The sequence below is a fragment of the Lolium perenne genome, chromosome 1 (genome assembly GCF_019359855.2).
Source record: "Lolium perenne isolate Kyuss_39 chromosome 1, Kyuss_2.0, whole genome shotgun sequence".
In the NCBI taxonomy this organism is placed as follows: Eukaryota; Viridiplantae; Streptophyta; class Magnoliopsida; order Poales; family Poaceae; genus Lolium; species Lolium perenne.
Genome location: NC_067244.2, coordinates 210,942,346 through 210,968,177, shown reverse-complemented (window position 1 = coordinate 210,968,177; position 25,832 = coordinate 210,942,346). Strand labels below are relative to the sequence as shown.

The following is a 25,832-nucleotide window of genomic DNA, read 5'->3' as shown; positions in this document are numbered from 1 at the left end:
ATCATAAACAACACATAGGTAATAGATTGATAATCAACATAACATAGTATTCTCTATCCATCGGATCCCGACAAACACAACATATAGAATTACAGATAGATGATCTTGATCATGTTAGGCAGCTCACAAGATCCGACAATGAAGCACATGAGGAGAAGACAACCATCTAGCTACTGCTATGGACCCATAGTCCAGGGGTAAACTACTCACTATCACTCCGGAGGCGATCATGGCGGTGAACAGTCCTCCGGGAGATGATTCCCCTCTCCGGCAGGGTGCCGGAGGCGATCTCCAGAATCCCCCGAGATGGGATTGGCGGCGGCGGCGTCTCAGTAAGGTTTTCCGTATCGTGGCTCTCGGTACTGGGGGTTTCGCGACGAAGGCTTTAAGTAGGCGGAAGGGCAGGTCAAAGGGCGTCACGAGGGGCCCACACCACAGGCCGGCGCGGCCAGGGCCTGGGCCGCGCCGCCCTGGTGTGTCGCCACCTCGTGGCCCCACTTCGACTCTCCCTCGGACTTCTGGAAGCTTCGTGCAAAAATAGGACCCTGGGCGTTGATTTCGTCCAATTCCGAGAATATTTCCTTTGTAGGATTTCTGAAACCAAAAACAGCAGAAAACAGCAACTGGCTCTTCGGCATCTCGTTAATAGGTTAGTGCCGGAAAATGCATAAATACGACATATAATGTGTATAAAACATGTAGATATCATCAATAATGTGGCATGGAACATAAGAAATTATCGATACGTCGGAGACGTATCACTAGGCTAGGGTTGCAAGCGGAGCGGAGGCTATGCTAGGCTACGGTGGCGCCGAAGCGATGTGCTTGGCCGTGGGCTGGCGGATGTGGCCACCGGCGACCAGGTACTGGATGAGAGGAGCTGTGGGGATCGGGAGTAATGAGATGTGTGGATCTGGAGATCGTATTCTGGAGAAGTGGAGATAAGGTCAACTGTCTAAGTGATCTTGGGCTGGGCCTGTACGTGGGATTTTTTTAGTTGGGCTGCTACTTTGCACACGAAGTTGGAAGGCCTTATGCATATGTCGGGTAGTTCGGGCTGTTCGGGGCCCCGAGTTGAATACCCGAATTACCTGAACTAATTTCGGGTTTCCAGATCTGACACCCGAAATTGGGCCCGATATTTCGGGTTTCGGGTTATTCGGGTTCGGGTCCGGGTTATTCGGGTTCGGGGCTCGGGTTTCGGGTTTTATGCCCACCGTGACCGAGGAGGATCTACTACATCCTCTGCCCGCTGGAACGGGGAGAAGGAGGTCTTCATCAACATCAACACCGAACGTGTGACCGAGTACGGAGGTGCTGCCCGACTGTGGCACCGTCAAGATCTTCTACGCGCTTTTGAAAGCGGCAAGTGATCATCTTCTGTAACAACGAGATCTAATCTCGTAGGCTTTGGAAATCTTCAAGGGTTAGTCTCGTGATCCCCTCGTTGCTACCATCTTCTAGATTGCATCTTGGCTTGGTTTTCGTTCTTGCGGTAGGAATTTTTTTGCTTTCTATGCTACGAATCCCATCAGAAGAGAAGGCGGCGGCCATCGCCACCGTGAAGGAGGCGCAGGCGCGGGAGGCGGAGGCGGACGCGTACATCGTCGACCTCTCCGACTAGAAGTCGCGATCCATTTAGGATTGCGCAATTCAGTATGTATATATGTTGATCCGTATGTATGATCAACTATCTATGAACTATGAATATGAACAAGTTTCCCGGGGTTTTAAATTTACGAATTTACGGAGTGAAATACGGGGTCTGGTAGACGGAACGTTCTATCCAGGAGCACTTTTTTTATACGGGGCGAAATACTCGTGTTTTACGGAGTAGAAAAGTAAGGAGCATGCTAGACATGCTCTGAGTGAGTGTCAAATGGCGGTGCATATCCACCCTATTTATAGCAGCACGCGGCCGGCGAAGCCAGGCAGTGGTGTTGCATTCTTTGAACTCGATTGATCGCTCTATTACTCTTTATTTACTGATTCGGCTGGGACAACCACATGGCAGCCATTCCCGTGATCTCGGTGGCGTTTGTTAGACTGCTCATAGTGGGAGTAACTTAGCTAGTAACATCACACAATCCAAGACATTTTGGTGACATGACATGTCAATTAATGAAGAAAGAGAGTGAGGTGGTAACTAGCTATGTTACCATAACATCACACACCCCAAGACAAGTTGAGTCTACACCATAGTAAATGATACAATGCATGACACCACATATAAGTTACTACCCACTATGGAGGTAGTAATTTAGACTAGTAACATATGTCATGTTACTAGTCTAAGTTACTCCCCACTATGACTAGTCTAAGAGCAATTCCAATAGTATAGCCGGTTGTTGGCTATAAGCAAGATGCCATGTCATCTATAGTTAACATGTAGCCAACAAGTACAATAATTGGCTATAAGAATGTACTACTTTTTCAATGGTTGGCCCAGCTTTCATTCACACACCCTGCCTAGGAGCACGTGCTAGAGCTAGCTCTTGCATAAGAGCCCACTTACATTCTCTCTCCTATTCTCTCTCTTCCAACTAGACACAAATATATTATTTTAATTCTTATAGCCAGCTGACTAGACTTTATTGTACTTGCTCTAACATGGCATATGTTACTAGTCTAAGTTACTCCCCACTATGACCAGCCTTAGTAACCTAGTATTTGAAGTAAATCGTCCAATCTGACGGGACAGCCACACGCTAATCGAGCTGCTATATATTCTGTTTCTGCCGCTTTTCATCAGATTGTTCATAGTGGGAGTAACTTAGGTAGTAACATCACACACTTCAAGATGTTTTGGTGACATGCCATAGCAATAAATGAAGAAAGAGAATGAGGTGGTAACTAGCTATGTTACCATAACATCACACACCCCAAGATAAAATGAGCCTACAAACTAATAAATGAGACTTTGTATGACACCATCTCTAAGTTACTTTCCACTATGAAGGTAGTAACATAGACTAGTAACTTATATATGACACCACCTTATGTTACTCCCCACTATGAGCAGCCTCACTGAGTTGGCTAGGCAACGAAGCGACAAAGCAGTTCGCCTCTGTCCCCAACCAGATCAGGTCATCAGGCACATAATCCTTGGATCAAGATATTTATGATTCCCGGTTCCAAGAACTTCAACCACCCGATCTTTCTATTTGTCAAGTTCAACTCAAGTACAATAAAGTCTAGTCAGCTGACTACAAAAAATAAAATAATATATTTGTGTCTAGTTGGAGGAGAGAGAATGTAAGTGAGCTTTTAGAGCAAATACAATAAGGCTTACTCAGCATGCTATAAGAATTAAAATAATATTGTTTTGCTTAGGTGGATGAGAGAGAAGTGGAGAGAGAAGAGAGATGGGCTCTCATGCAAGAGCTAGCTCTTGCACGTGCTCCTAGTCACTTTGTGAGTATGTGTGGTGGGCCTTCTACACATAAAGTTATCAATCCTTAAAGCCAACTATTGTACAAGTTAGCTATAAGCTGACTATAGCTGGCCTTATAGCCAGCACCCGGCTGCACTATTGGAATTGCTCTTATGCAAGAGCTAGCTCTAGCACGTGCTCCTAGGCAAGATGTGTGAATGAAAGGTGGGTCATCCATTAAAAAAGTAGTACATTCTTATAGCTAACTATTATACTTATTGGCTACAGATTAACTATAGATAACATGGCATCTTGCTTATAGCCAACAACCGGCTATACTATTGGAATTGCTCTAACAAACGAAAGCTCAAGGTAAAACAACCGTAGACTACAGGAGATGGCTTTGGATAACGCTGAACTCCCGACCTAGCTGAGACCAGGGCATCAACGTGTCAATGTCTACTCCAGGGGCGTAGCTTAGTGTAAGCTAGGGGGGCATTTGGGAGCAGCTTGGAAGAAAAAAAAAAACTTTTGCCCCCTCATTTTCTCCCAAGCTCCGCCACTGGTCTACTCCAAACTAAATGGCACTGATCAAGTACACTAGTTGGGCTTGGGCTCCATAAACTTGGAGCTGAACTACGGTAGAAAACATTTGGGCTAGCTCTATGCAACTACTACTACTCTTCAGTTGGTTCTTTTTCTGTGAGCATAGACTTTGCCAAAAACTACCAACGACAATCATATATAGACTGCCAAGAAGAGCAAATAAATGAGCAGGCTTGGTGACCCAAACTCGAAGATCTTCCACAAGGTTGGTGGCTTTGCGCAATGATTTGTTGTGATTGTATTCGATGATACATATAAGTATATGATTACAAGAGGGGGAACGTTGGCATGAAGAGGCGCATGCAATACAGGTTGGTGGCTTTGCGCAATGATTTGTTGTGATTGTATTCGATGATACATATAAGTATATGATTACAAGAGGGGGAACGTTGGCATGAAGAGGCGCATGCAATACAATAAAAAGCTCTACCCTTGACACTAGGGACTATGTTACAACAGACTACTACAACGGTACAACATGTACAAATACACAATACTCAACACCCCTCCACATTCTGAAAAACGGATCGTGTAGGTAGTCTCTTGGTAAAAATCGTCCAATTTGCCGACACAACCACACGGCAAGTCAGCAACCATACCCGTAATCATGGTGATGTTTGTTAGTATAGTACGTTACTACCTCTATGTAATGTCACGGTTAGGTTGTTCATTTTTGTTTATTTCCTTCTTGTCTGCCTGTGAAAGTATAGTTGCGTACACTTGCCTACACTGTTGAAGGATGCAACGTGTTTGGCTTGCTCGCATTTCGTTCACATGGTTTTTTTCTGATGCAGTTATGCTTAGACCAAATACACAGATGGAGAAAAAATATCTTGGAAACATTATTTTCTCCAACGTCCAACGGAAGGGTGCATCTACCAATTCTATCATTAAGGCAGCTTCTTAACCTATGTAGAAGAACATGGTAGCTTAATTTGTTTCCTATTGTTTAAGTATATAATACTAACAGTACGTCGTTCTCCTGGAAGAAGATCAGTTTGGAAGAATCCAATTGTGTTTGGGCGGCATCATATCCCATATGCTGTGTTTCGTTGCAATGAATTAGGCTCTGAATTGAAATGGCAATGGAAAACCAAATCAACCAATGCAATGGAATACCACAAAGAGCGTTTGGATGCGCGTGATATTGAGCTATAGAATTCAGGTTTCAATGGAATACCAAATCCTGTTTGGATGTCACATGTGTGGAAATGAGAATATTTTTGGCAGGTGAGGGGAGCCAAGGGGAAGGGGACCAACGGGGAAAGGCTCGGTACAGGAGAGGGGAGGCCGCCGCTCGTCCGCCGCCCGTCGCTGACCACTTCCCGCCGCCTCTCTACCACCTGCCGCCGCCGTCCAACTAGCTAGGGTTCGGGTTGCGCGGGGAGTGGGGAGCCAGGGGATGCGTCCACCGCCGGAGGAGATGGCTGGCCAAGGCTTGACCACCACCCGCGGCCGCTCGACCACCTCACGCTGCTCGACCACCTCGCGCCGCTGCTCAACCACCTCGCGCCACCGCCCGAGCACATCGCGCCGCCGCCCGAGTGCACCAGGGGAACGGGAGGACAGGAGAAGAGGGAGGGCATGGGCGGACGGAGGAGACCGGAAACGGAAAGGGAGGGGGAGAGGGGAGGCGGCGGAACGGACCTGGCGGCGCCGCCGGGAAGGCTTCTCCAGGGTAGGGACAGAGCAGCTCGCTGTTTTCGGGAGAGAACGCGAGCGAGCCAATTCCGAGCCAATACAGAGGTCTGGAGCTCTGTATTCGCGAACCGGTAAGTTGGCCGCGCGGGGGGACGGGCGCGGAATTGGTTCCGAATTCTACAGCCCAATACTGAGTACAACCAAACACTAGAATTGGGCTCCTCAATTCTAAAAAGCCAATTTAGAGCCCAATTCATTGCAACCAAACATGGCAATAGAGTTTGTAAGCTCCACCCTCAACTTCAACCCTCAACTGTACAAATTTCAGAGATGCATCTACAAAGGCGTGTGTCGGGTCAGATGTCTCTCCACCTCCGTTAGAAATAATCTTGCCCTTAATGTAGCCTTATTAGTATGGAGAAGGCGCTTTTTTTTTTTTGAGAATCAATATATTAAAGCTAGCAAGCCGCCTCATTAAAAACCTTCCAGTCCCCTTAGGTACCCTGGTAAGGAAAAGAGTGCGTCAGAAATTTGCAGCCGCCATTCACACACCATTACAATCAGCCTGTAGGCTGTGAACTAAGAAAGTAGGTGGTTCAGCATCCCAGGAAAACAACCCATCTTGGATACTTGCAAATTTTGCACAAGAATGAGCTGCCTGGTTAGCCTCACGACGAGCATGACATAAGCTAAAAACTGTGAAAAACACACTCAGCTCACTAATCTCATCTAAAACATTCTTGACCATAGAACGATCAGTCGCTCTATTGTGCCAAAGATGAACCAGATTTTCAGAGTCCACTTCAAAGACAAGTCTACTAAACCCTTTGTCCCTTGCATAAGTAACAGCATCTTGTAGTGCAAGAGTCTCAATGATCAGAGGATCAGAAATACCACGGTACGTTTTACCCATGGCACCCCTATATAACAAACCCTCACGAGCAACTACACCAGTTGCAGCCAAGTTATCGCTGGTATTGAACGCCCCATCTGAATTTATTTTCACAAAACCATCTGGAGGTCTCTGCCACTTAGCAACCGGCCTAATAGGCTTGGGATTCTCCTTTGGAAACTCTAGAGTCTGCAAGGTCTCCTTCACCAACTCAATCGACTTGGCTGGATTATAGCCAGCTTCACCGTGAGTAAGATTATTCCTTGATGACGAAATTGAGTACATCACTGAAATTATAATAGCTCTCTCCTTTTGGCTGAAAGCTTTCTCACAAAGTATATCTTTCGCCCAAGTTAACGGGTGTAGCCTTGGAAGCTTAATCAAAAGAAGTTCCTTAGCCGCCTCCCAGAATAACTTTGCGTGACTACACTCAATCAGTGCGTGCATCAAATCTTCAGATTCAGCCTTACACAGAGCACAGGTGCTATTCTCCATTATATGTCGCCGTGACAAAGTCCTATAATCAGGTAAAATACCTCGAAGAACTCGTCACCAAAAGACACGCACCTTTGGTACTACTGGAAGTTTCCACAGCCTTTTCCACACATCAACATCATTGTCAGATGAAGACGGCACAGAAGCGTCATTTCTGGCCTCCTCCGACTGGCGTGCCTCCATCAAGGCTCTATACGCTGATCGCACAGTATATATCCCAGATTTCTCCTTCGACCACGCTAACCAATCATCACCCACTGAACTTCTTAGAGGAATACTCATTATCGAATCAGCATCAGGAGCAAAGAAAAGCTCACGAATTAGTGGCTCATTCCACTCATGGTTTCCTGTCATCAACTCATTAACCATGACAAGACCAGTGTCTTCCAACCGGCCCATCGGCCTCATTGTAGCAGAGTTCGGTAGCCAGTTATCCTCCCAAATTGAGATTGACTGGCCCGAGCCTACTCGCTTTATAAGCCCCAGTTTCAAAGCCTCTCTTCCCGCCAAAATCGCCTTCCAGGTCCTAGATGCTGCCCTTGGGGCAGAAGCAGCCATCAATTCCTGGTTATGAAGATATCTTGTCTGTAGGACTTGAGAGCACAAAGAATCCGGTTTCATAATAATTCTCCAAGCCTGTTTACCTAGCAGCGCTACATTAAAAGCCTGCATATCACGGAATCTCATTCCTCCTTCTGATTTTGGAACAGCCAATTTATCCCAGGCTAACCAATGCATAGATCTTTTATCTAAATTTCCACTCCACCAAAATCTTCCCATAACTGAAGTAAACTTCTTACATGAGCCTTTGGACAGCAGGAAACAACTCATACCGTGGATCGGCTTAGCTTGAATCACAGATTTCAATAATGCTTCTTTACCTGAATAAGAAAGATTCTTTTCAGCCCATCCATTTACACTACTTTTGGAGAGGCATGTGCATGCACCTCATTCCAGTCAGTAATGCCCCGACGTTTTGGGGAGCCAAGGGAGTGTCTCGTCGCCGAAAAGCCTCTCGCCATCCTCACCGGATGTTTCACGAGAGCCACGGGCATGCAACACCGTTATCGAGGTTCTCGTCCTCACCTGATTAAATTGCCAGGCCCCACATGAAAAAACCCTTGCAACTCAAGATTGGCGTCACCAGGGCACTCCCGCGCGTGTCGTCATATTTTTCGTAGAATTTTTGTACGAGTTGCTTTTGGTTCAGCCTGTCTCATGCGTGTATATAATCACAAACATGATGATGACTGTAAGTGCGAGTTGGGAAAAGAAATAAAGGGAGGCATAACACGTGCCCTTGGCAACAAGTTCTTCAACTGTCGTGTGCATAGAGTTAGTGATGCCGCTCGTTACCACAAAGTTTGATGCTATAAACATGGGATTTTACACGCTCATACACAAAGTCTGTACATGGCAGTATAACAGCAATCAAAACTAACTGAGATGTACATATCTTCAGTATAGCCGGGCCGTGACTGGGCGCGTAATCCGTCATCCTGGATCAAGAATATTTTTGAGACAGAACAAAATGTAAGCTTGAGGTGCAAACAACCGTAGACAAGAGAGTTGGCTTTGGTCAGCGGCTCAGCGCTGAACTCCAGACCTAACTGATACGAGGGCATATCCAACGTGTCAATGTCTGATTTGGTGGTGTTGCATTGCGTGCTTGAACTCGATCGATCGCTCTCTATGTTATATCTCTGTAATCTCACGGTAAGGTTGTTCTTTTTTTTTTTCTTTCCATATCCTTCTTGTCTGCCTATGAAAGAATAGTGGCGTCCACTTGCCTACATTGCTGGAGGATGTAACGTGTTTGGCTTGCTCGTATTTTCCTCACATGGTTTTTCTGATGCAGTTACGCTTAGACCAAATACACAAAAGGGGAAAAAAAATCTTGGAAGCATTATGTTCTCCAACCGAAGGGTGCATCGACCAATTCTATCATTAAGGGAGCTTCTTACCCATGTGGATGAACGTGGTAGCTTAATTTGTTTCCTATTGTTTAAGTATATACTGTATAATAAATAACAATTACGTTGTTCTCCAGGGTTTGTAAAAGCAAGCTAGGGAGTCATCAAACAAATTAATTATATTAAGTTTTGACTCAAAGCAATTCCTATCTATTACAACTGTTGCAACCTTGAAATCCCTCAAGCGATGACCAAAATCAACCTTCCCTACATTAAGCCTGTGAAGGTCAAACAATCTGCAAAAGTTGCCGTCGCTTGGTTCTTGGTTACGTAGTTGATCTTCTCCTGAACGATATTGGATCACTTCCCAAGAATCGAATTCTGTTTCGGCAGCATGACAACCCATAGAGCTTGCTCCAACCCATGACACATAGCCAATGCTTCGGCCATCGACGCCAATGAAACTTGTGGTACAAACTTCAAGGATGCCGCTACAAAAGCGCCTGCCAGGTCGATAAGGTGCCTCCACCTCCCCTTCAGGTGTTGGAAACAATCTTGCTCTTAATATAGTCTGTTTAGTATTGAGCTAGTTTATATGTACACTCAGATCACGGCACTGGCCACTGGGAGTCAGAAGCAATGCCATCCATACATTCACGAGAGGTTATTAAATACTGAAATACCATACTGAATTACTGATATGACAGGCTTTATACCTCACAGATGCATGGGAACAGTCAGTTATGAAAAAACAGTATACAAGAAAAATAAGATACCTGAACATAAACAAGGGCGTCCGGCGAGCCAGTAAACACGGAAAGCCAATGAGATATATACAAGATGTTCGTACATAAACAAGAACCCTTTGCAAGCTAGTACAATTGATAAACCGAATGGAAAATAAATGAAGATACAACAATGTCCCGTTGGGAAAAGAAAAAAAACCGATATTCTACAGGATCAAGAACTGGATATATAATTCTCGTGCTAAATCAGCTCCCACATCTTGTGATTAACAGGTTACTACTCCATGGTTTATTTTTCTAGAAGAACGGGGCTGTCATCCCAAACTAACATGACCCATGCGAAGATCGAGAGCTAACGCTATTACCATCAGCATGATCTTTATGAAACCGATGCCCTTGCTGAATCCGTGTTTTGTTCAGTTGCTACTGACTTGCGTGATCTGGGCAATTTGCTTGCTGCAAGGTGCAGATGGGGGCACAGAGGCCTTGGCGCCCTAGTCTCCATGTCAAATCCTCGCACGCAGACAAATCCTGCATTGCATTTACTCTGTCAAGAAAACTCCAGATAAATTATGGAAAGATCATGTGCAGTACATCCTTTTCTACCTAATAATTATCGAAGCAACTAAAACACGTCTTCGAAAAAAGAAAACATTCCTTTGGAGCCAAATATACTAAAATCCTAATAATATTATTAACTCAGGAAGAAGAGCTTTATTATAGTGGCAATGTTTTGACGAAATTGGGGCACAAGGATATCATGTGTACAGTTGTACAGAAACGCTATCATGCTCCAGCAGTTCTGGAACGAGTCTAAGCAATGCATTATAATAACTTATAAGGAACAGTTTGGGTTTGGTTCAGTTGAGAGTTTGGGTCTGTAGCTGTTCATGTCTGGGTCTTCTTTTTTCTAGAGAATGTGACCCTAGCAGGCTAGCAGTAGAAATGAAGGGTGTTCCACCCTGAGGGACACATAATCATTTCCCCTAACTCTTGCTTCACCAGTCACCACCACGAATCTTCGATTTGCTGCTGCTGCTGCTCATCAACCCACTATAGTAATGTTTCCAACAATGCACATATACCCACTTAGGTAACTTTGCGAACAATGCCGATATGGGCGATATACTCCGCCATAAACTCTTGCATCCACAAGTGTGCATCTCATGCATATTGATAAATGATTCAGGAACAGAATCATGTTACTGCTCGCTCTATGCATTTATATCTTAGGTCATACCCAGTTCGAAACCATTCAGATAACTGATGGAGCTTACCCAGGATATTTTCTACCAGGCTACTTGGCGGCCTATTAAGAGATTGGAAGATGCTTAGCATGGTTCTTATTTTTAGATGGTTGATTTTTGTAGCGACCCTCGTTGATCCATGAACTGTAACTCTTGAATATTCACTTTTTTAATAAATGGTTGTGTGCACCAACCGATGCAGAGGCCGGGGATATACCCATTTCGAAGAAGAAAAACTGATGGAGCTTACCAAGTGATTTCACAGAACAGAACGAGGGGAGGCCAATTTGAAGATGCACATTACCAACTATTATAAGAAACTATTACAAGCATCGGCTCAAAGCTATTTCTCTAGGATTGAAGGTGTCACCCATGCGAAGAAGAAAAACTGATGGAATCCACATGAGCTGCGCCACTGCCTATGATAAAGTTAATTGATTGTTCCTGCAGAAAATCTTATGTGTGAAAGGTTTTGCACACTTATGGTGTGAATGGATTGCTCGGTTCTGCAAGGAGGTAGTGTTGGTATCAAATACAATGATGACATCTCAGTGTCGAGAGTCGCGATGGTGAGAATATTGAAGTGTGGGATGACCCCTGGCTTCCGGAGGGGGATAACCGAAGACCTAGAACTCTAAAGGGATGATCTGTGGTGACTAAGGTGTCTGGCTGATCAACCCTGTTACAGGGCTTGGGATGAGGCTCTAGTTTGTTCCAGCCAGGGGATGTCAAGGCCATTCTGTCCAACAGTATTTGTGACATTATGGAAGATTATTTAGAATGGCATTTTGATCCTAAAGAAACATTTTCTGTCAAGTCAGCTTACAAGGTGGGGATTATGTTTAAGGGATAGAGCGCAAGGGTGTGAAGCAGCATGTTCCAAAGAGAACACAGAAAACAACATCAAATTTGACTGGGATCATTTGGAAGATGAGAGATCCAAATAAGTTAAAATTGTTTGTGTAGAGCGTGGCTCGTAACAGCTTTGGCTAACAGGATGAAAATTGATAGGCTGGGGGTGGAGCTGGATACTTCCTGCTCTGGACTTTGGATGCAACCATTTGGAGGGCTTAGCAATGCAGTTTCCAATCAAAAGGGTGTAATAACTTTTCTATTCATCTGGTTGAGCTCTGTATCTGTTATTTGATCAAATTATGATATGCTTTTTTTAGATAATGGCAGTGTCATCCTCCCAGCCTCTGCGTCGTTCCAATGAGCACAGCCAAACTGTATACAAGCGATGTCGATGACAAAATTGGATTACAAAATGGCAACAAATGCCACTCAATGGCGGCATGCTACCCATACAACCAGTTAAACCACATAAACGACACTTGAACATATAAAGAACAAGTCTCCAGCATGACAGCATCCCCACGAAGAGGACGACGCTTGGATGCCACCCTTGCCAAATCAGTCCAGCAAAGGGCAGGTCGGTAGTTTTCACCCCAGAGAACTTGAACTTGTGCCGTTGTCGCTGTTGCTTCAAAACCAATGCATTTAGGAGACCATGCTCATGTGCCAGCATTTGTCAGATCCATCCAGCTAAGAACAAATCAAGGGTTTTCACCCAAATCCCCAGTGTTTGACACTAGCACCATCGTCACCGGCCACAGCAATGCCAACCAAATCCCCAATTCCGCCATTAAAAATTGCCACGGTCATCACCCATCCACAACATGGAGTCTAGGACGCTGGAGGGGATGTCCTGGCACACCAAGAGGGATGCACCTACATAGGGAGGCTGAAGTCATAGTAGTCCCCACGGCTATCGGTCAAGCTACTCAAGCCAAAACGGCACGTACAGAAGCCATGCCGCTGCCACAACCGCCTGACCTGGCTACGGGAGCACACTGGCTGGCCAAGCATGCCACCAACTCTTCAGTCTGATCTGGAGGACTCTGGCCCAGGGTGGGACCCAACAATGGAAGCTGCAGGAGAGGGAGAAGATAGAAGTGACCGCAGCTAGGATTTGGTAGCCCCTCGTTTTGCCCACAGGAGCGACATGGAAGGCGCTTTAATCTGAGATCCTCTTAGAGGGCAGCAGCTATGGCTTCAGCTCCAGTTCCAGATCCCGATGCTGCCCTTGGAGATGATGCTAGCCTTGACAAAATCCTGGTAGCACACATTTATTGTGTAATATCTGGACAAGTGCCCACACTTCCGTGTGGTTGAGATTGCGTGTTCCTCCAGGGTACAACTCTCTCAGAAAATCATGTCCTTACTCTCTCAGGGTACTAAACCTAGCCTAGTAGTCTAATATGGAGTACTATTTAGGAGCCGTACAGGCTGGGACTCGCACCCACTCGTCGCAGGGAGGATGCAGGAGTTTAGTGCCGAAAAATTTCAGGACTCTTTGATGAGTTGTTTGGAGAGAGCGAGAGGTTTCCACCTTTTTCCCCCAAAAATGGCGTCTCCCAGAAAATTCCGTTGCCCCATAGTTGGTGCATATAGAAGATAAATTTATGAATAAGCTCCCTTCCACTTTAACTAATTCAGTGCTCCATTCATATTAATATTCTAGCAGTTCTTCTGTCCTAAGTCCTAACATTCCGAGATGTCTTTAGTGTGTGTGGTGCTTGGGGTACGTGTGTTTGTGGACGCACACACTCAGGTAAACCATAAATTTATACCCTATACTTATAAAGCAATAGTTATTGTATCATGTGATCTGCATTGTACAAATTGTTTGAAGAGGCAGCAAGATGTTTCCCCATGGTAAAATGCGTTGACCCTAAATGAAATCTATTGTTTCTTACCTCTCCAGAAGCACTGTTGTACTTCTTCAGTTGTTAGACCTACAGAAGGAAAATAAAAGCTGTTGGTACTATTGCAGATGAGATTTCTCTGAATAGTGATGTATGTTGATCATAACCTTTGAATATGGAAGGCACTGAAGTCCCAAAGTATACCATTCGTCTTTCCAAGTTCCATAATTGCTCCCTTACGACATGTATGGGATCATGGCTAGATTTGTGGTCAGCAAAAACCTGCATGAATAATTAAGAAAATCCTGCAAGTAACTCTCTAGAAAGAGGAGACCCATGGCCAGTAGCTTTTCTCTGCCCTATTCTTGAGGGAAAAAAAAAGATGTGACATACCTCGTTAACCTGAAAATAGGTCCCATTAAGTGGGAAACTACCCTTCATAGCTGTTCGACATGGAACCTGTTCATGTTCAGTAACTTTTCATTAGTGGAGACTGGAGAAGCACATCCAATTTTTCAGACCAACAATGAATCATTAATACTATCACTATACCGTTTGTATTTACTAATTCGCTAACAATATTCTTTCTCATGGATGGAATGGCTAAGAAACTCAAAACAATCATTCTACTCTCCTTCAGAGCTAAGATTATAGACTATTATCATGCAACAAAATACAGATCACATACACAATAGAGGTGCATTTGATCGACCTCCAATGAGTTATTCATATTTCTTAAACTGTTGGTGTAAATTATATAGCTTACCAATAATAATTTGGTACTCGCAGATTACCCTAGAAGCCCAAAATATACTTTGATGTTCTTCTTCTGAGCACAGATTACGGACTATGTTCATGCAACAAACACAAGGTACATACAACACTGATCTGTGTTTGATATACAATTTACACACACTATGTATATATGTTGACCTTCAGTTTTCCTTGAATTAAGAATGCTTTATGAGTTAAGAGGTTAATTAACAGCAATGCTAATATAATTTTCTTTACTATTTGATTAATTCAGTGATTTAGAATATTAGATGTAGCCTTCTAGGATGGCTTCACTTGTGTTGCCCCAAAACAAATTTGTGCGTCAATGAATTATGCACTGTGTTCAACAAAACTAACATCCCTAACCAGTATTTAAAGTTGCTAGGTAATTTATTGCTTTACCAGAATCGTGCCCCTGACATATTGCGATTGGTGTTCTCGCTCAGGCACACAGTACTGACAGTTCTCGTTACTACAAAATCCAGCTTCCATTTGAGTGCTACAGCATGGTTTTGGTGCCTTGCTCATTTCCTTTATGTCATCTGCATAGAGCTACAATATTCATGTTTATCAACTCACAAGTGCAGTCATGTATTCTCAAAGAAATAAGCTTGCCTTGCATCCATATGGTCAGTAGGTAAGGACTTGGATCGTCGGGTTCCCGTTGGTCAAGTCCTAGCTGTTAATTGTTTTCTGAATCAGGAACAATATTTTGAAAGGCTTAAAAGAAGATGGCAGCATCTAACCTGTTGCACAAGTGAGTGTGAATCTGGAAGTTCGTAACTGCAAGCGGAATCTAACTTCAGTAACTGGCAATTAAATAACTTTGACATTTTCTGGATAAATAACATTATATACATGGGAAAGCAATAGCTATACGGTAAGTGCAGCTAAAGCAAAGTTAATTAATTGCTTACACATAGTGTTCTGTCCGAAGCCTGCGTACATTCTTTAGTTTAGGGACTGGAATTGAAGCTGCTTCAGTGCTAATAGCAACAAGTGCTTTCGCAATATCATCAGGTTGGAGGTCCTTATTGCTTTCTTTGATGCAATTTTCCAAGTTCTGAGCAAAAGCTTCTAGGTTAAGCTTTATTATTGGGATTTCACCAGTGTCTGCATCATAATCTTCGATATCGTTTTCCAAGGTTTCTGTCTGTTCTTCCTCTCTTGGACTTTCTGGCTCCTCAATTATTGGTTCTGAGTTGTTGGCAGGAAAATCCCTTCCATGGGTACTTCCCTCAAGCTGTGGCAGGACAGTTGAATTCAGAGTGGGCATGCCACCATTCTGGAAATTGAATTGATTTCTCGAGCACGCCAAGCCTTTCTCCTCAGGTGCGGGAAGTGCAAGCCGTGCACTTCATTACGAGGAATCAGGAAAAGAACAGGATTCAGAAGGGAAAAGAAATTTCAATAAGTACACAAAAGTAAACTCGCAGGTAAGACCAAGCAAAGTGTGACTGAAGTACTGAAGTGTGTATCAGAACTAACAGAACCATCTGATTGGCAACAGGTTATATTGTGAATGAAATTAATAAATGTCGTAAGTCTCAAGCAACAGAAGGGAGATTGGTGCAAGGATCAATTATGCATGTCAAATGGATGCTGTTTTCAATTCACCTGACTGCTCCATAAGATTTTTGTTTTCTGTTCATCAAACATAAGTTACTATTTCCCAAAGAATAAAAGGAAAAAAACTATAATACCTTGCGAAGGCACTTGCAAAATGCCTACATTCACTTCTCATTGGACATGCATTGCAGTTTGGCTTGCTTTTTGTACAGAACACCTGCATTGATTGTAGAAAGGAATGAATTTACTGTTTTTTTACGGAATATGTATTTGCTGGTTCCAAAAGAAAAACAAATACTTCTGTAGAATCTAAAAAAGTACCTTTCCAAAAGTAATCATGTGGTAGTGTAGCTCATACCTGTGAAAATTGTGATAATTTTGTCAAGTATTATACTTCTTATTTGTACATGATCTATAGAAATTGCAGTTTGCTTGGAAAGAATAACCTATAATATTCTACATAAAAGCAAGTGCAAAAAAAGTTAGGGCGCGACTCCAGAGTAAACAGTTACTAGTTTCTTGACTAGTAAACACCCTCTAAGAGTGAGCACCCTCACTTGAATTTTACGCGCTTCCACAGTCCACACCAGAACACGCGATGCGGTAGAAACAAACAATGCAGTTGAAACTTACGATGCAGTCGATACAGTGGAAAAAAATGCAGTTCAAACATGCAGTGCAGTTTAAAACAGTTTGCTCCAATCTAATGGGGTAAACGTGCACTCGCTACAAAAAATTAAAATTTAAAGCTGGTATTGTTATAACTCACAGTGTCTCTTGATCAAGTTTACACAGACGAGGCCAGAGGTACTTTTGTATAGTCTCCAAGACAGGATATCTTTGACAAGCAAAAAAATATCAATATAAGAAAACTGTAACTGAAAATACAATATGAAATAAATGTTTAGACAATGCAGGACGCTTACAGCTCGAGGAGATGCAATTGTAGAGATTCGGGAAGAGGTTGAATGGGCACCCATCCCAGCCTTACACATATCCGGCCAACATTAGTGTCAACCTGAGTGGCCAAAGCATTGGTATGTAAATACGAAAATGACTGCAGATGAATCAAAACTACTCCAACAGCAACTTACAGGGAAAGCAAGATGATGTAATGTCAGTAGACGAACACATTCAACACTTTTAAGCCCCAGTCCACGTATGCTAAGCAAGTAATCCCTGGAAAAAAATGAAATCAATTTTAATAAACTTATCTTTTCTGAACTGCATGGGGCTCCCAGATTTTCTTAAAACTAAACAGATCCTTCACAGCTTTAGCCAACTGCGTCACATATGACAGCATTTTGTTGATATGCTTGTCCCACGTAACTTTTACATTAGCACACAGTACTCGTTTTCAGATATTAAATGCAACATCATCTTATTATACCTCTAGTTACATTTTATTTGTTCACACATGATGGCTATAGTTCACTTGTCATTTCAAGCACTAGAAGATTTCCTCCGACCTAGTTTGTAGGGCATCCCGTTGTTGTCTCGAGTGTGGCCCCTCTGGGCTTGTAAACAACTTCTATTTATCAACGAATCAAAACGCAAAGATTTTGTGTTCTCTCAGGGGAAAAAAGAACTAGTAAATTTTCACAGAAAGTGTTAAGAGATATACTGAGGCATCTTACTTTGCTGAGTCAGGGGCAATATCTCTTAACCATTCAAGATCAATACTCCCATGATCTTTGACCAAACGATTCAGGAAACTCTGCGAAAAGAGCAATTAAAGTGAGCATAACTGGGGCCATGAGATATCTTAGTGCTACAGAAGACTTCATCGACATCAAACAGTGCATATAAACCAAGTAAATCCTTGACTCCTAGAAACGTTTAAGCTGTAAGGTTAATACAGCCTTCCAAAAATAAAGTCTTATCTCAACAAAACCTCAAGCAGTTGAAACAGAACCTATTAAAAATTGTTCATTAACAAAACCCCAATGTTCAGTTAGTACCTGGATTCGCTCTGCTAAAACATTATTCATTCCTCGATCCCGGATGGCATGAGAAATTCTGCGTACATCCGCACACCGTACTGCTTCCCAATCAACAGAGTCTCTTCTTTCAAAAGTTCTTTCATTCATGTAGCCATCGTCACAAGCCTTCCTTCGAAATTTATCCCAGTCAAAATTTTCTGTATCTTTTTTCTTTGTCGTTCTTGTTTTCTTTGGTGTTGATGCTTGTGCTTCTTTATCCAGCACTTCACTGTGGGAAGTAAAACCGGATTTTGAAGCAAATCCATCCACCCCGTTTGCTGTTTCTGCTATCATTCCACCAGTGGCAGACAGTGATTCATGCTCCTGCAAGTCTGATGCTTCAAACTTAGTGCTCTTGTCGCCATGCAACTCGACTGCATGGGTATGAGCCTTGTGTCAAGCAACTAACAAAATTGCATGTTAATAAAACTGATAGAAGAGATGCTTGCTAACCTGGAAGATCTGTGCTTATTTTTGAAGAAATTCGTGTTGAGATAACAGTCTTGCTACAAATTTTTTGTGTTGCCTGATTATCAGATGGCATGAAAAGAGGAATTTTCTTCCCAGTTAAGCCATTTTTTAGGAGTGATGATGCAGAGCCCGAGGAACTATTAGAAGATGTAGACGAAACATATGGTTCATTCGTCACATCTCCTTGTTGCTGATCAACTGAGATAAATGGATAATATATCATGGAAGTAGGGGGAATCCCATGTTCACCTACGCAATCATCATTTACTGCCATTGTTTTGAGTCTTTGACATTCAAGTTCCTTGGCTGTGGCATCCTTTCCTGCTAATGAATTTCCAGCACCAAAATTGTTTCTCAGCTGCTGAGAAGCTGCACCAGCACCACCTCTAGGTGGATAATTTTTCTCAGAACTCACAGATAATCGCGATTGAGGGATAGTTTCTGAAACTATAACACTCTGAGATGATATTTCATTCTGGAAGTGTATATCTGGTGAGCTTCTCAATGATGCTGTTAATTCTATGGAGAAATCTGGACATTTCCGTGTTTTGTGGTCTATTACTGTCTCTTGGTGGTCGCAAGAACCTTCATTTGGTTCTTTGGAATAAAATGAATAATTTTCACCTTTAGTCAACTCATAATCACTAGTATTGTTCCTTGTTTCCACATGTATCTTCTCATAGGTGACTGACAGCTCTTCAAAATTCCCTCCTAGTTCTGCTCTTGGACTAGTATCAAAAAAGTCAAACATGTTTATCTCTCCTACCACACTCGTGCTAATTATTTCTTCAATGTCTTGACTGCTAATATCATCCTTACAATTGCCATTGATTGGCCCTGCAGGGAAACTCGCAGCAAGGGCCATATAGGCAGAGCTGTATTTTGGGAAAAGAGAAATCATAAGGAGAGTTCGTAATCAAGATCAATTCATCATGTATTTTTAAGAACACTGAGTATCAGATATTTGTTTTGACAGTTGGATTGTGACCCTCATACCTGGAAAGATGGTCAGATACATTCTGAGTGAGGAAAACTCCTACTACGGAGTCAACTACTGATCCTTTCCAAGGAGAGAAGTGTCTGTCACCTGATATACATGTGATAAGAAATAAGCTAGAAATTTTAACCATGGATTCATGGAAATTCAAAATTTAAACAACATAGACACTTCAAATTTCACACATACCTTTCCTGTATTCGGCAATGGTCATATTAAGAACATGATGATACACGAGTCTAAAGGTTTTTACATTGTACCATTTTGTGAATGACAAAATCCAGGTTTGGGAAGAAGAGGTTAACTTGTCAATTGCAAACTTTAAATGTTACCTATTAATTTGGTACAATAGAGACATAAAGTTTTAATCACTTTCTACAGATGGTTATAAAATGTTCACATAACTGCATTATCTACCACATTGAGTAGTGGGGTTATTTCAGTAGCAGAGATGCAAGTTAATTTTTTCTCCATCGAGCTATTTTCTGATACTAGGATGTCAGATAATAGGTAATGTGAATATTTATACAAATCTATCAACAAACTCTCTCTGCCAAACCCTTGAGATAGGTGTCAGCAGTTGGAAGGGATAACAAGAGTGTTCAAGAAAAATCGAATTCAGTATGACATGGATGTTAAAATTGATTTGAAATCTTAATTATCTTACACCTCCACCAAAGTACCTTGAACAAGTCGCATGCGTGCTATAAATGAATTAGCGCGTCCTTGAAAAACTTCTCTTTCTTGTTTCCACCATCTCTCTTTGTCAACATCAGTCCCATCTACAGGCTCAGTTGCTTTCCCCATCAAAAGGTTCCAAACTCTTGTTGTCTCAAAATCCAAGTTAACTTTGGCTCGAGGGCGCTGTTTCTTGACTAAAGGCAATGGCCTCTCATATGGAATGAGCATCTGACCCCCAAATGGTACAAGAGAATTTGAGAGACTGCCTGTTACTCCAAAAGAAACAACAGAGGTCGTGGTCAGAGACGAATGTATGTCATTCGTATGCACATGCCCGGTGTTCAAATTAAGATGTTTCATCCTTGATGCAACCCTTTGAAGAAAATTCATATATGGTGCACTTGATGTATTTTCTGAGCTTTTTTCTGGTGTTTCATAGATACCAAGGTTGGTTTTTCGATTATTCGGAGACTGCAGTAAAGTCTGCTGAAATTTTCTATCTGATCCATTAGATCCACCAGAAAAAGAGTTTCCAGATGAAGACATGTTTTGCTTGTCCATATTTGGTTGAATGGAACTGCAGGAATGAAGGCGTCCCCTTTGTGAACGCTTCTTGGTCATAAATTTAATGCAGGTACTTTCATACAGGGCCTCCATGCATGACTGAGGTAATCTTGTAACTGTGTGTGCAATATTCTTCTTGATATCTGTAGTAGGAACAAAAGAACTCCTGCGAACCCTGACCGATCGCTTCTTTTTTACCCCACCAGCTTGACAAAATGCTAGCATCTGAGCAGCAGTCCTCAAGATGACGGAGTCCTGTGAGCCAGACAGGGAAGACTCGCTCTCTCTATGTTGTCGATGTTCCCTGTTCTCCACTTTTGACACCTTAGTCACCTGACTTTCTGTGGATGTTCTTTCAGGTATAGAAGTAGCCGAGCGATGCATATCAAAACCATCTTTGTTAGAGTAGTTCACCTCCAGGTCCTTGTTGTTTCCTTTCGCTATGGCCACCCCCATACTTGTGGCATCAAGATCAGGAGTGCTTCCTAGTTTGTTCAGTTCGCGAATCATGCCAGAAGCTAATCCTCCTGCTGGATTTTCCATGTCTAAATTCAGTTCATGTCCAGTCTGTGGAGTTAATGATGTAGTGGTGGCTGAACATGAAGAACTTTTAGCATGAATGAGTTTCTCCTTGACGTGGTGACGTGAGTTGCCAGTTGATGATTGGTCTTCTCCCTGCACTCCTAGTTCACCAAGTTCGAACTGCAGCCTTCTCCGAACTGCTGCAGTTCTGCTTCTAGCAGCATCTTCTGCTCCTGCAGAAATTGATTGCTCCTTATCAGGTCCCGAGCACTTCTCCAGAGAACTCAGATTTCTATTTTTCCGTACATAACTTCTCTTGGCTTTTTGACTGGGAGACTTCACTTCTGGCGTTGTAACTTCAGGCTTTTTCTTCTTGCCTAGCTTGCCTTCGCGTATTACCTTTGCTCTATGTTTCTTCCTCCGAGGCTTGGCTTTTGGTGCAGGGATCTCCTCATTTTCCAATGTTCTAATTTTTTCAGAACCTGAAATCTGTGTATCTATCTGAGTGAGTGTCTTCTCCATAAAAGCAGCTGGTGTTGACAAAACTGTGTGATCATTCAGTTGGCCTCCCGTCTTGAGCTTTTTTCGCTTCCGCTCGTACTTATGCATGCTGTGATCAGTTACACCTTCAGCAAGCAGCGAAGTCAGTTCTTTAGTGTGTTGACCTTGTGTTTCATCAGTGTTTGCAGGGCAAACTGATTCTAAGTTACTGTGGCCATTACAGGCAACTGCTGCTGATGATGATGATCGTTGACTCTCCTCTGCTTGAATACTAGTTTGGGGTGCTTCAGCATCTAACCCATTTGGTTGGAAATGCGTTGGTGGCTGTTCTGAGTCGCAATTAACTGGAGCGAGTACTGAAGGATTCATCGCAGCAAAATTTGACGCCCTTCCAAGAGATAAGAAATCACTTGGAGCAGCCAGAATAGAAGCTGCATCTTCAGAGTCTGTAGAGGAAATACAGAAAGAAAAAAATGCAGCCAGTCATCATAACAAACGACGAACCCAGACCAAAGATTCGACGAAACTATCATAAATCCTTGGAAGGACAAATTACCAAGAACTCACCTTGTGAAACAGCGGGCATTGCAGGCGGCCGGGACCTCGATCCCCTTCCGGTCAGACGCCTATGGAACACCAAGATACTTATCGGCACCTGCGTGCATCCTGCAAGCAGGTTATAGGACGACCGGATGGAGGACCCAGCATCTTGTTCAGCAGCGCCACTCATCGAACCCGGAAGAGCGGCTGGTGGAGTCGAATCCTCACGCATAGCACTCACCATCGGCGTGGAGCATCCTGAGAACAAAGTTAGCCCGTTGGTTGGGCTGATCCCGGCTGATATGGCCATGGCTGTACCAGGGATGCCCGGGGTCAAATTAAGTTGGTTCACGGCAGGATTTGCCTGCGGGTTGAGCCCCGAGGGCTCCATCCTTGCTTCTCCCACAACCTGCGCAAAGAAGTAGAAGATCAAATCAGGGGAAAATGAACAAATTGCACAGAGAAAGCAAAAGGGGGAAAGCGTAAGGGGATGAAAAACCTCCACAAACCCCTAAAAACAGCGGATTTGGGAGCAAGGGGCCGTCCAGGCTGCCGGACAAGAGATTGATCTGGCCGAGAGAGATGGGCGCAAGAGCAGGAGGCGGGAGAAGCAAGGATGTAGGAACGGGGCGGCACAGCAAATGCGGCGAACTCGTCCACCAGTAAGAGGAGCGGCGATGGAGAGGAAACGGAAAGGGAGTTAGCTCTTCTCCGATATGCTCACGGCGGAAGCAGTTAGACCTGCGCGGTAAACCTTTCCTTTGAGTCGACTTCTCTCACGCGCCGGCGTGTAGCCGACGCGTTTGAGAAGTCGTAACGACTCTCTATATATCTATGAAAAAATAATTATTTATTTTAATAAAATTATAATACAAATGGTTTAGATATCGGCTGATGTCAATAAACCCAGTTTTAAATTAGGGCTTTCTATTTTCGTGTCCTCGGGTCCTTAGTTGTGCTCAGTTTTTTCTAGCCGCTTAGTTTTTCTCACTTTTCCCTAAACCCTTGTCTGAAACCATCACACGTACTGTAACGGCCGGTTGCCCGATGGTTGACCGTTATCTGCTGACTAGTGGGACCACGTAGAGCCCGCAAAGACACGTCAGATCATCCATCTTTTGTTTGACCATAAGCATCGATGTATCCCTGACCAAAACGTGAACGAGTGGAACTTCGGTATATCGAATGACAAGTGGGGCCATGACGCTGATACAAGGGGCAATACACGGGTAGAATTAGATTTTTAAACGGAGCTCTACAGCGATGGCACGGAGGAGGTGGCCTGCGGGGTGCCGAGATGAGATCGACGTACGTCCACAAAGAACTGCATGAGGCGAGACCAGACGCATTAGATAGATATGAACTAGACGCGTTTAACCATGCAAAGAAGAGAAGAAATGGTCGAGGACATCGACGACTACCTCAACACTTTGACTGACCGTGTCGGACACGAACGCGAGTAATGTAGAGAAAACTAGTGTCTCTCCTTTCTGGCGTGTATAGATGGGTGCTAGGAGAGTGTGGTGGCGAAGGGAAACACTTCGCGGTGGTCTATGGCGTCCAGTATAGCGGGGCGGCGTGGCCGTGCCCGCAGCGGCGTGCATGCATGTTCGGCATTGGCATCAGCATGTACGTTCGGTATTGGTCTCGGCGGTATCTCTGGTGTGTCAGTGATCGAATGAGGGGACGGGATTGAGGGTGCATCCCGACGGTGACCTAGCAGTGGCGGCGAGCATAGCCGTTCTAACCATGCCGATATCGGCATCGGCATCGTTTAGAGGTTGTGGTGCTCGAATCAAGGTGGGATTTGTTTCTTGTACACCAAAATGAATTTGAAACAAGTTTCATGTTGAAGGTTAGGTAAAATACGAAAGTTTGTAACTAAAAATTATACTGGCACCATGGTGAGGTTCTTTTTGATAGAGCAATACGGTTCGGAAAACTTTTTTGACACTTTTTAGATATTCCTTGTTGTTACACGTATGGCATCATGTATGGCAAATTTTGGGTCATTTGGAGATGTTCGAAAAAATCACTTTGCTTAAGCGCATGCCGTTTCGTCTCACTGAAACCAGCTTTTCTAACAACGTGATTTTTTTCTACCTTCTCTAAATGACCTCAAATTTCATACAGATGATCTTCTATATATAGATAGATAGATTGTTTCGTTTTTATATTTTTCGAACTTTTTATTTTCCTTTATAATACCCAATTGATTTTCAGGTCGAAACCTCGAAAAACAGCATCATGTATGGCATCATTTTCACCCTAAATTCCAAATTTTGTGAAACTTTCCCTTTTAGATATTCCTTGTTGTTATAGGTATGGCATCATGTATGCCAAACTTGGTTAGGTCTCACTGAAACCAGCTTTTGTAATAAGTTAGGTTTTTTCGACCTTCTCTAAATGACCTCAAAAATCATACAGACAATCTTCTATACTAAGATAGGTAGATTGTTTCGTTTTTACATTATTTGAACTTTTATTTCCCTTTATAATACCCATTTGATTTTCAGGTCAAAACCTCGAAAGTTAACATAAGTAGATGGTGAACCCTCCCAAACTTCAAATACAGAGATAGATAGATTGTTTCGTTTATCATTTTTAGCGTGAATAGTAATGGCTACAAGAAATCGGTGATGGTTTATCATTTTTTGCGTGAAAAGTACTCCCTCCGGTCTCTTTTAATTGACTCAGATTCAGTACAACTTTATACTAAATCTGAGTCAATTAAATAAGACCGGAGGGATGGCTACAACAAATCGGTGATGGTTTATCATTTTTTTCGTGAAAATTAATGGCTACAACAAATTGGTGATGATTTATCATTTTTTGCGTGAAAAGTAATGGTTACAACAAATCGGTGATGGTTTATCATTTTTTGCGTGAAAAGTAATGCCTAAAAGAGTTTATAATTTTTAGTGCGTGAAAAATAATACAGAAAACCGCCCTTTAGCATACTTAGAGGGTGGAAGCTAACCGCCGACAGAGAGAGAGGGTGGTGGCCCCGATCAGAGAGAGGGGTTATCCTGCCCGTTAAATCATACGATCAACGGTCGGCGGGCACGATCCGCGTGACATGGGCTAGACCAATCAGGGCAATGTTGCACGTCTGTGAAAATTTGTGAAGGGAGAGGGCAAAACTGAGTAGTATCAAGAAACCAAGGGCACCTGAGTAGTAAACAGACTAAGGGATTCAAATATGAGATTTAAAAAATGGAAAATGTGTGTTTTGTACAATGAAACCCATCTTGGCCTACCTCAAACTATTTGCAATACAAATATACATGAGTGTGAGAATTGTGGCCTCATTCAGACAAACTATGTTTTGCGGAAAACTGTTTTGGGAAGGGCTTATTGTGGAAACCATGCATCTTCATAGTTGGTAGGTGATTTGAGAAGTGGAAATTTGTGGTAAAACTTGATTTATCTATGATTGTTATGGTTTCCAACGTGGCAGGTCGCGTAAGAAGACTCCATGAGTAAGTGGCACTCTTTTTTGGAATTTTTTGCACATTAAATGACTCATTTAACTAGTTAATCCCATTTGTTGACTCACTGTTGACCAACCACTTGAGGGTAAAACTGAGTATATTGCACTAGCCAGTAT

The 25,832-nt window shown here is 43.1% G+C and overlaps 2 protein-coding genes across 4 annotated transcripts; both read right to left on the bottom strand.

Moving 5' to 3' along the window:
- Window positions 1–6,164: 6,164 nt before the first annotated feature.
- LOC139834061 (uncharacterized) lies at window positions 6,165–7,406 on the bottom strand. The gene is made up of 2 exons (XM_071824444.1): window positions 7,080–7,406; window positions 6,165–6,977 (listed from the first exon to the last, which is right to left on the bottom strand). The coding sequence occupies exons 1-2, from the start codon at window positions 7,404–7,406 to the stop codon at window positions 6,165–6,167; spliced, it is 1,140 nt and encodes a 379-aa protein (XP_071680545.1).
- Window positions 7,407–9,728: 2,322 nt separating this feature from the next.
- Window positions 9,729–23,001, bottom strand: LOC127322866 (protein ROS1C). 3 transcript variants are annotated; one of them, XM_051351304.2, is made up of 20 exons: window positions 22,722–23,001; window positions 22,250–22,631; window positions 20,098–22,128; window positions 19,414–19,504; window positions 18,400–19,292; window positions 17,926–18,278; window positions 17,602–17,681; window positions 17,059–17,143; window positions 16,891–16,982; window positions 16,734–16,802; window positions 16,286–16,322; window positions 16,099–16,181; window positions 15,313–15,750; window positions 15,142–15,178; window positions 15,011–15,074; window positions 14,798–14,937; window positions 14,015–14,080; window positions 13,789–13,903; window positions 13,673–13,711; window positions 9,729–10,197 (listed from the first exon to the last, which is right to left on the bottom strand). In XM_051351304.2, exons 2-20 carry the CDS (start codon window positions 22,611–22,613, stop codon window positions 10,046–10,048), a joined length of 5,229 nt encoding a protein of 1,742 aa, XP_051207264.1. In that variant the 5' UTR covers window positions 22,614–22,631; window positions 22,722–23,001; the 3' UTR covers window positions 9,729–10,045. The 3 variants fall into 3 exon arrangements, with proteins under 3 accessions (XP_051207264.1, XP_051207248.1, XP_051207255.1); XM_051351288.2 differs by having other exon boundaries at window positions 17,926–18,320; window positions 22,722–23,000; XM_051351295.2 differs by having other exon boundaries at window positions 17,926–18,320; window positions 22,732–23,000.
- Window positions 23,002–25,832: the final 2,831 nt, after the last annotated feature.